The 9,582-nt window shown below is 61.8% G+C and overlaps 1 protein-coding gene across 1 annotated transcript; it reads left to right on the top strand.

Annotated features, from left to right (window-relative positions):
- Window positions 1-2,291: 2,291 nt before the first annotated feature.
- LOC132368120 (uncharacterized) lies at window positions 2,292-8,829 on the top strand. Its single transcript, XM_059926697.1, has 6 exons — window positions 2,292-2,450; window positions 2,669-2,986; window positions 3,710-3,835; window positions 4,321-4,392; window positions 4,541-8,043; window positions 8,381-8,829. The coding sequence occupies exons 1-5, from the start codon at window positions 2,292-2,294 to the stop codon at window positions 4,682-4,684; spliced, it is 819 nt and encodes a 272-aa protein (XP_059782680.1). The 3' UTR covers window positions 4,685-8,043; window positions 8,381-8,829.
- Window positions 8,830-9,582: the final 753 nt, after the last annotated feature.

The following is a 9,582-nucleotide window of genomic DNA, read 5'->3' as shown; positions in this document are numbered from 1 at the left end:
TCTCCCGGGCGGCTGGCAGCCCGCCTGGGCTCTTGCTCCTATGACGTTTCCTTCGCCGTGTGGGGCCCCGCGCTGCGGCCGCCCTGGGCCCACCGCACCCGCCTGCAGGGGCACACCTGTGATGAGCCAGCCCGTGGCCCTGCGGTTTGATGCCCTTCACCATGGTTCCTGGAGGACCTTTTCTTCCTGGGAGCCTCACGCGGGTCTCAGGTGGCCCCTGGTGTGGGAAAGATGCCCAAGGGAGGCCTCTGCAGCCGGGGCCGGCATGCAGTCCAGGGAGCCTGGGGTTGGAGGCTTCTGTCCCGGTTGGGGGGTGGGGTACTGCCCACGGGTGGCCAGGGGTGGGCGGGAGCGTGGGGGCGTGGTGATGGGGGGGGGGACCGGGCTTTGCAGCCCTTAGGACTCACACTCCCTTTATAACAAATACCCTTGAATGCCTCCTTTAGTGTCTGTGGTGAGATTCCCAGAAACTATAACCTAATTACATGCCTAGTTTAAAAAGTCAATTTAATGCCGTAACAGGAACGTGAGATTCTCGGGCACAGCTGTTGTAGAAGGAAAGACGAAGTTGTCCATTCCTTACAGAGCGGGGCCCCTCTGCTCGTGGTGGTTGACACATCAGACCAAGACAGACGTGGAATTCTGACTCAGATACTGGGGAGGATTGCCCTTGGTGACTGACTCAGGAGGGGCTTCGGGTCTTGATAAAGTCACGAACACTGCAAAGCACATTTTTCCCATGATTTACGCAGCAGTGGCATTCCTAGAAAATTCCTAGAATTAAGAGTGTGTGTGACTGACGAAATGTTCACACGTTGAGGTGTGGGGAGGTCATTTGGCTCATACGTGATTTGGCTTGAACTTTGCACTAACAGCCTGTCTTATGGCCTCTCAAACACACGCATCTGCTTTAACCATTGAAGAAAAGGATGCATTTGACAATCAAAATGGAGCCACTGTGGTTCAGGCTTTGAGGATGGAGCTGGGGGCCATTGTGGATGTGGTTTCAGACAGTACCTGCTTCACTGAGAACTTGAATTTTCTTTTTCTTTTCTAAAAAATATTTACTTATTTATTTGGCTGCGTTGGGTCTTAGTTGCGGCACACGGGATCTTCATTGTGGCGCGCAGGCTCAGTAGTTGCGGCACGTGGGCTTCTCTCTAGTTGTGGCGCACAGGCTCTAGAGCGCGCGGGCTCAGTAGTTGCGGTGTGCAGGCTTAGTTGCCCTGCGGCATGTGGGATCTTAGTTCCCCAGTCAGGGATGCTACCTGAGTCTCCTGCATTGGAAGGCGGATTCTTTTTTTTTTTCTTTTTTTTAAATTTTATTTTATTTATCTTTTATGGCTGTGTTGGGTCTTCGTTTATGTGTGAGGGCTTTCTCTAGTTGTGGCAAGCGGGGGCCACTCTTCATCGCGGTGCACGGGCCTCTCACTATCGCGGCCTCTCTTGTTGCGAAGCACAGGCTCCAGACGCGCAGGCTCAGTAGTTGTGGCTCATGGGCCCAGTTGCTCCACGGCATGTGGGATCTTCCCGGACCAGGGCTCGAACCCGTGTCCCCTGCATTGGCAGGCAGATTCTCAACCACTGCGCCACCAGGGAAGCCCGGAAGGCGGATTCTTAACCACTGGACCACCAGGGAAGTCCCAAGAACTTGAATTTTCTTTTCCTTTTTTTTTTTTTTTTTTAAATATGTATGTATTTATTCATTTATTTGGTTGCACCAGGTCTTAGTCGCGGCAGGCAGGCTCCTTAGTTGCGGCATGCGAACTCTTAGTTGTGGCATGCGTGTGGGATCTAGTTCCCTGACCGGGGATCGAACCTGGGCGCCCTGCGTTGGGAGCGTGGAGTCTTAACCACTGTGCCACCAGGGAAGTCCCGAGAACTTGAATTTTCTGACCTGTATCAGACTCAAGGTAATCACCAGCTGTCCTCAAAACAGTGTTTGCTAGTCGCTGCCACCTGCACCCTCACAGTCTCAAGGTCTCCCTGGTAACTGTGCATTCTGAACCCCAACCGACCCAAGCACCCTTCCTTCTTGCCCGCTCCAGTCCTAACTCTTGACAAACAACTGATGCGATTTTGCGGGTTTTCCCTTTACAGGCCTCCCCCCTCTTATAGTCTGGGGGACACAATTCGCGTGCTTCTTGAATCTGTCTCCCAGGCTATGGTCCTCAGTTCGACTTGAGTAAAATTCCTTTCCATTCCTGTTACCGATTGTTTATTGATTATTTCCGTCCACACAAACAATGCTGAGTTTGAAGCAGAATTAGTTTCTAGTCCCGGATAACGTCATGCGAGGCCTCAGCTGCGTGGTGCCCGGTGGCCCGAGGAAAGCCACGCAGGTCAAGGAAGCTGCTCAGGGTTTGGGACCCGAGGGCAGGGCCGGGTGTATGGAGGATCCAGTGTTAGAAGAAACAGGAACGGAGGAGGGTAGTGGGTTCACCTTCAACGTCCTGCACGCCTAACGCACCTCCCGGAGGGTCCCTTCCGTTTGCCCCCGCGCTGCACAGCCTTGCCAGGCGGAGGTGGCTGTGACTGCTCTGTGGGGACCGTCAGAAGGAACTGTGGACGTCAGGTGGATGCTCTAGTTTTCCAGGTCATGAAGCTTGACAGTTACTAGTGACACGCTGCCCTGAAGTTTCCTTAGAGGCTTACATCAACCCGATAGGAGTGCTTTTACGGCCGCGTAGCCGACGTGGAGACCCAGTGTCGTTCCCAATCCAAACGTTGGGTGCTTGGCGTTAGGAGCGGGGAGAAGGCAAGGCGGCAAGCCGAGAACCTCCCCAGTGGTCAGCCTGCAGACGCCGTCCTGTGCGGCGCCACTCAGAGCGCACAACCGCGGCCCCACCTGGCCTCAGGCCACCTGCCGCTCCAGGACCCGGGACCAGGGCACGGGGCCTGCCGCCCGCCCCCTCTGGGGCTCTGGGCGGGCCGAGGACTTCCTCTGTGGAGGGTTGAGTCAGGGAACCATCCGGGCTCCGGACAGGTGAGTCCTTGGAGAGCGTTCCTGCGGGGACTGCTCCCCGTGCCCAGGCCCCGGCTGCCGGCCCTGCGACCTGGAGGCCCTGAGCTTGCTGAGCGGCTGAACGCCCCCACCCCGCTTTGGTGACTTGGGAAGCTCAGCGCGCTTGCTGGTCCTTCCTTGGAGAGAATGAGTTTGCCACTCCCGGTGGGCTCTTCCTCCCTGGGCCTGCGTTCGGCCACGCCCCTCCGGGCCACGCCCATCAAGGCCTCGCCCCCTCCGGACCGCACCCCCCGGCCACGCCCCTCCGCGCTCGCCGGCTTTCCTCCCCCCCCCCCCCCCCCCCCCCGGCCTGTCCTCACGAGGTAGGCCCGGGTTTTCCCCTGCGTGGTTTTAACGGGGCTGGGGAGTCGTGGGAGGAGCTGCAGCGGGGAGTAAACGGCTCCTCCTCTGCAAGGGCTGTCCAGAGCCCTGTCGGTCCCCTGACCCAACCCTCCACAGAGAAAGTCCTCCTCCAACCCAGAGCCCGAGAAGGGGCGGGCGGCAGGCTCCGTGCCGCAGTTCTGCTCCTGCACCCGCCCCTCAGGGGCACTCGGAGCCTGTCCTCCGGCATGAGGACAGGTGGCCCGGCCCCTGCAGCAGGGCTCGTGGCCACAGGAGTCTGAGGGCAGAAGGGGCCCCGCTCGCTCTCAGCAAGTGGGTGGGGAGTGTCCACCAGGGCTGGCCTCTGTCGTGCCCCCATTCTAGGACCAGCGGGCCCTGGTGGCACTCAGGAAACGTTTGACGGGACGTCTGGCCAGGCAGCACGTGGAGGCCGTGCGTAGACTGGGGGAGCCCTGGAGTTGGCCTGTTGCCGGATTGCAGTCCGACCTGGTGGGTGTGGAGGCCGGTGGGCCTCAGGCCCCAGCTGCGGGCTCTGCTCCTGGACCCTGCGCCCTGCGCTGCCCTGTGCTGGGTGCTCAGTCTCCCCTCCGCACCTCGCCGCCCCCTGACAAGCTGCGCCTGCGTCGGTGTGTCTTATCGGGCAGGGCCTGGGCTGGGGGAAGGACTCGTAGCTTCGTGGGCCTAGCAGCCGGTGTCTGGGAGGTTGCAGGTTTGAAAGGAACCGTGTTTGCAAACGGGACCCTCGTAGGTGATCCTGAGCGGTCCAGGCCTCCTCACTATTCAGAGGGTGCCTCCCAGGCTGTGGGGTGACCGGGGTGCCCCACCCGTCCCAGGCTTTCCTGGGATCAGGGGCTGGGTTCGGTGTGGCGGCCGCTGGCACCTGGGGGGGAGGTAGGATGGCGCTGGTGCTCAGCGCACCCACCGATGGCTCTCCCTCTGAGAACTGGAATCCAGCATCTTCCTGCTTCACCCAGGCCCCGTGGGCAGCACAGCCCAGGCCCCGTCCCCTGGCCGCATCCCATCTCTCGCCATGTGTAGGCAAGCAGGTGCGCCCGGTGTGAACCACATGCCCCAGGGCCGCAGGCGAGGGTGGGCAGAGGCGTCTGGCCCGGCTGTTGTACTGGGACCGCAACTCTCCCAGCTGGGTGTCGTGGTGTCACCTCTATGACCTCTGCTTCCTCACCCTCACTGCAGAGTGACTGCCGTGTCACATTGGCGAGTCCAGCCTGGGGCCGGTCTCAGAATCAAGAAGAACAGCCTGCTGGGCAGGAGACGGTGTGCTCAGCCCCACCCGCTGCTGGCTGCTGCACCCCAGCCCGGGCACCTCCTTCCCGATGACGACAGTTGACAAAACCGACCTGTCCAGAGCATGGCTCTGTTTCACCAGAAGTTTCTTTCTCCCTAGTCTGGCCGAAGTGAGCTCCGAAGTGGACTCGCCCAGGCCATGTGCGCGTATGTGTGTGTGTGTGTGTGTGTGTGTGTGTGTGTGTGTGCTGTCCCGGGGGAGCGTCAGGGCTGAGTGCCAGGCATGTTCCCAACCTCCGGGCTCCCCCAGGCCCCCCTCCGCGGTGATCCAGGGCCTCTGAGCAGCTCTGGACCCCAGGTGTGGGCGGTGCCAGCCCTGCTGAGGTCACACGTGGGACCAGGGGCCCGGGGATTTGGTGTCACTGGGAAGGAAGCTGGGGGCTGAGATGGGGCAGGCCAAGTGGGCAGAGCCCCTGGAGAGTGGACAGGAAGCTGGGCATCGGATGCCCGCCTCTGTCTCAGGGTCTCAGAAAGCCCATGAGGCACTTCAGGGTGGGTCCCACTCCCTGGGCTGCCACGGGGACGCTGGAGCCAGCAAGGGCAGGCTGGACCAGGAAGAGTGGGGGGTCCCGGCCAGCTCTGCCCCCCAGTTCTGAGGCCTGGAGTTAGCCCCTCCTCCCTTCAAACTGTGACTCTGACCCTCCAGGTCCTGGGGGACCCATGGCCACAGATTTGTGGGACCCCCTCCTGTGGAGCAGGGTCTCTGACACCCACCTGAGGCTCATGTGTGAGCCGTGGGGTCAGCAAGGTGACCGCCGGCCCCCCAGGCCTGTCACGGGGGCCACCCTCTTGCCAGGATTTGCTCTTATCCTGAGGGCCACAGAACGAGCCCCACTGCCCCGTGGAAGCCAGGCCGTGAGAATGCCCAGGCCACGTGCAGGGACCATGTGGGGCACTTAGGGGACGGCCAGAGTCCCCCACCACGCTGGGCGTGATTCTGGCCCGAACATCTGCACCCCAGCTGCCCTTCCCGCCAGGACCGTGGCTCTGGAGCAGGGCCGGCCTGTCCTGACCCCCGGCGGCCAGCACGCTGAGAGGCCGCGAGCTGCGCCCGGTGGCTGTGTGCGGGGCGGTCACTGCAGCCCAGCGCGCACTCGCCGGCCTTCAGGACGGAACTTTGGGCCTGGCCTTGGGGCTGGCCTGCCATCTGCTGCCCCGGGAGCCCGGGACGGGGGCTGGGGACCTGGAGACGCCTGCACTGCTGGCTGCGCCCCGGGGGCAGGGCTGGGGTGAGCGTGGGCCCCACCGGCCTCCCTCCCACCCTCGCCCACCTGGACCCACAAGGCTGCCCAAGGAGGGGGGCCTGCGGGCCTTGCTCCTGAGAGCCCATCCCGCCTCCTGTGAAGAAGAGAAGGAGGTGCTCTCCCTTCCGCCCCCAACTCTGAGCCTTCGGAGCTGCTCCTGGCAACACTCAGAGCCCGCATCGTGACACGACTGCATCTCGTTCTCCAAGTGGCAGCTCCTGCACCGAGGCTCCTCAGATTGGTCCGAGGATGGAAACGGCAGCTTTCAGAGAAGGCTGGGGCCCCGCGGTGTCCCTGGGGCTCCCCACGGGAGGGGCTGATTCTGCAAGCCACCCCCCCCACCCCGCCCCCGCGTGTCCCTCAGGCTGCTCTCTGCCCAGGCTCCCGCACCATGCCCCAGGGCAGCCGTCCCGCCCTGGGGGTGGGCCCAGAGGCCTAGCCAGCAGACACGGGGTGGCGTGGGTGCTCAGCCCCTGTTTACAGCCCAGGGATGGGCAGCAGCCAGCCTGGGCCAGCAGGTCTGGGCGGGGCCTGAGGGCTCCAGGGCAGGTGCAGTGAGACTGGGGACTGGGCAGGTTGGAGGGTGGGGCAGAGATGCCTCAACACGTGAAATCTTAGGCTGGGACTCCTCTGAAATCTTTAGCTTCTTCCAAAGAGCACAGAAACCTGTCAGAGGCTGTTACTTGATGACGGGGGGCAAGGGTTCTGTCACTCACCCCCAAGGGTGGCCCTCGATCGTGTGGCCTGCCTGTTCCCCACAGCGGGCACTGACCCCACAGTGCCCACTTGGGCTGGCGTCCTGCCCCCGTGTCTCTGCGTAGACCCAGCCCCTCAGGGATGCTCGGCCGAACCAAACCTGTGGCCCCCAGCTCTTGGCCCCATTCCGATGCCCAGTGATCCTATCTCGAGACCCTCAATCACATCTGCAAAGACGCTTTTTCCATATGAGGTCACGAGCACATGTTCTGGGTAGACATGAACGTCTGGGTCACGCAGCAACTTCTCCGCAGGGGACCCCTGTAACCACAGGGACAGGAGCTTCCCTCCACCCCCTTGCTGCGGGGTGAGGCTGGGGGCTGTGTCCCCCTACCCTGGGCTGTTTAAAGCCAGCTGGGCTTTCTCCCCCCAGCTGGGCCTTCCGGCCAAGAAGGCGGCGGGCAGGACATGCCTGCGGAGGCCATGGGGGCAGCTGTTCTCGGCAGCGTCCTCTTCCTGGAGAGTGCCCCCCTTTAGCCCCGAGACCCCAGGAAAGGGCCCTGGCACCCCAGCCCCGACCAGCAGCGCTGCCCGTCGTTGCTGACGGCAGACGCCCTCTCTCTGGGGTCCAGGCACCCTGCTTGCTCTCTCTCTGCTCCTCCTGCACATCTTCCCGCCGCCGCCGAGTACAGGTGTAGGTGCCCAGCCAGCCTTCAGGAGAACAGCCCCCAGGGGGTGCCTGACACACGGTCAACTCACGTGTTTGACGCGAAACCCTTACCGCCTCCAGGTACTCACACGCGCTCATGGCGGCTCCCGGTGCCCCTGTGAGAGCCCCTCCCCCCTCCAGGCAGGGCCCCCACCCCCCGAGCTGCATCCTGTCACGCGGGCGGGCGGGAGCAGCGAGGTGCGGGCCGCCTGCCCAGAATCCGAGAGTCGGCTGCTCTCAGCGTGATTGTTTCAAGATGTGTCTACAGGGCCTCCGTGCCGAGAGTTCATGCCCGTGGTCGCCGGGCTGGGATCCGCTCATCCTCTCCCCGCGCGCCTGGTGGGGGCAGCGCTCGAAGCCCAGCAGCTCTCCAACTCCGACCTGTGGCTTGCGGGGGTTGTCAGGGATGCGGCGGCCTCTGGAGGTGACTCAATGAGGGGCAGCCTCTCTGCCGGCCCGTGTCTGGGGAGCGGGGACCCTGTTCTGGGTGGCGATGTCCAGTGCCCAGGGCGCTGTGCTGACCCTGCCTGGGTGCAGGGGACGCCTCGAGTGTGACCCACTGGCCACCTTTGGGGCGGGGAAGCCGTGGTCCCGCAGCTCCCAGGCCCACGGTGTCCCCGGATGGGCTGCAGGCGGATGGGCCTGGATGCCAGAGCGAAGAAGCCGGCCACAAAGGGCCGCACGGCCTGTGAGCCCGCTTACACGAAACGTCCAGGACAGGCACATCCACCGCCAGAAAGTGGGTCAGTGGTTTTCGGGGGCTGGGCAGGGGGTGGGGGTGACCGCTGACAGGAGGGGTCTCCTTGGGGGGCGATGCAGATGTGCTGGCACTAGAGAGAGCTGGCGGTTGCACAGAACCGTGAGTGACTGAGACGCCGCTGAACTGTGCGCCTGAAAGCGGTTAATTTTATGTCTGTGAATTTCACCCCCAAATTAAAAAAAAAGAGAAAAAAAGCCTAGATTGCTTCCAACTTTCTTTCCAGTTACAACTTTTATGATTTTTAAACCCATTCCACCTGTATTTTTTACCTCCTTTATTGACTAATCAGTGTCATCAAACTGATAAATTCCATCTCCCAGGAAGTTCATGAACAAATGACAAAAGGGAAAAAATCCAGAGCGGAGCCCAGGCAGGAGCCGTGGGTGCAGCGTCCGGGAGCCTCTCCTGGGGACAGCCGGCAACGGCCATGTCTGCAGCGGAGGCTTGGGGAGCAGTGAGGACGCCCAGGTGGCCAGGGCCGGGCGCTGCCCCTGAAAGGGCGCGGGACAGGCTCACAGTGAGGAGGCCGGACCCCAAGCTGCCTCTTCCAACCGCGGTGGAAAACGGCAGAGCAGAAAGTCTGGAAAGAAGGCACCCGGCGCGCCGGAGTCTCCCGGGGGCAGGCCGTGGGCTACCCTCGCTCTTTCTTCGTACTTGTCTGTGGTTTTCAAATTTCCCACCTGGGCCTGTAATGCTGTTATAATCAGAATGGTTTATTAAGCCCAATCTGCATGTTTCCTCCTAGAAGAATAGTTTCTAGTTGGTGATACATTTCTAAGAGCGATGTTTTAATACCGTCAGGCGGGCGTGTCGTGGTTTTGTCTCTGCACGTTTAGACGTGGAAGTAACGAGGCTGAGGGGCGTCTGTCATGGGTAGAATACAGAGCCTGGACCAGAAGGGGCTTCTGGGGTGTGGGAGCTCACCCCCGACCCCAGGGACCCCACCTCAGCTCCTGGGACCTGCCTCAGGGCTATGGGGGAATCAACATAAAGCATCCACGTGGAGGAGGGGGGTCAGGTGACCAGCCCTCTGTCCCCGGAGCACCTGCAGAATATGACACCAGACCCGGGGTTCCTCAGCAAGCCAGGCGTTTGGGACCCACTTCCCCCAATTGGCCTGGGGATGGGGGTGGGGGCGCCTGCTGAGTGATAAATGTGTTTAATCTCTGACGACCTTATGCGGTTATTTAAAAAGCTCACCTCAGGGCAAAAACGCACCTGCCAAATATTGTTAGAAACTTATTATTAGAAAAAATGGTGATGTGTTGAAATTACCTTCTTGTGATGAGGTGGCCAGGCTTTGGCCTTCCTCTCTAAAGGGCCTGGTCCTTCCCACTCGGCCATCCTGGAGTCATGGAGAAGGTACAGCCGCAGGGACACAGGCTGGACCAGGGTCCCCTGGGGCTCTGTCCCGACGGAGGCTGGCGGCGTCCTCACTGCCCACCCCCGTCCACGCCCGCAGGCATCCTGCAGGGCTCAGGTGGGGCACCCAGGGGCTCCAGGGCCGGACAGACAGGTGAAC

The sequence above is a fragment of the Balaenoptera ricei genome, chromosome 6 (assembly GCF_028023285.1).
Source record: "Balaenoptera ricei isolate mBalRic1 chromosome 6, mBalRic1.hap2, whole genome shotgun sequence".
Taxonomy (NCBI): domain Eukaryota; kingdom Metazoa; phylum Chordata; class Mammalia; order Artiodactyla; family Balaenopteridae; genus Balaenoptera; species Balaenoptera ricei.
The sequence above is the reverse complement of the archived record's forward strand: the minus strand, read 5'-3'. Positions and strand labels throughout refer to the sequence as shown.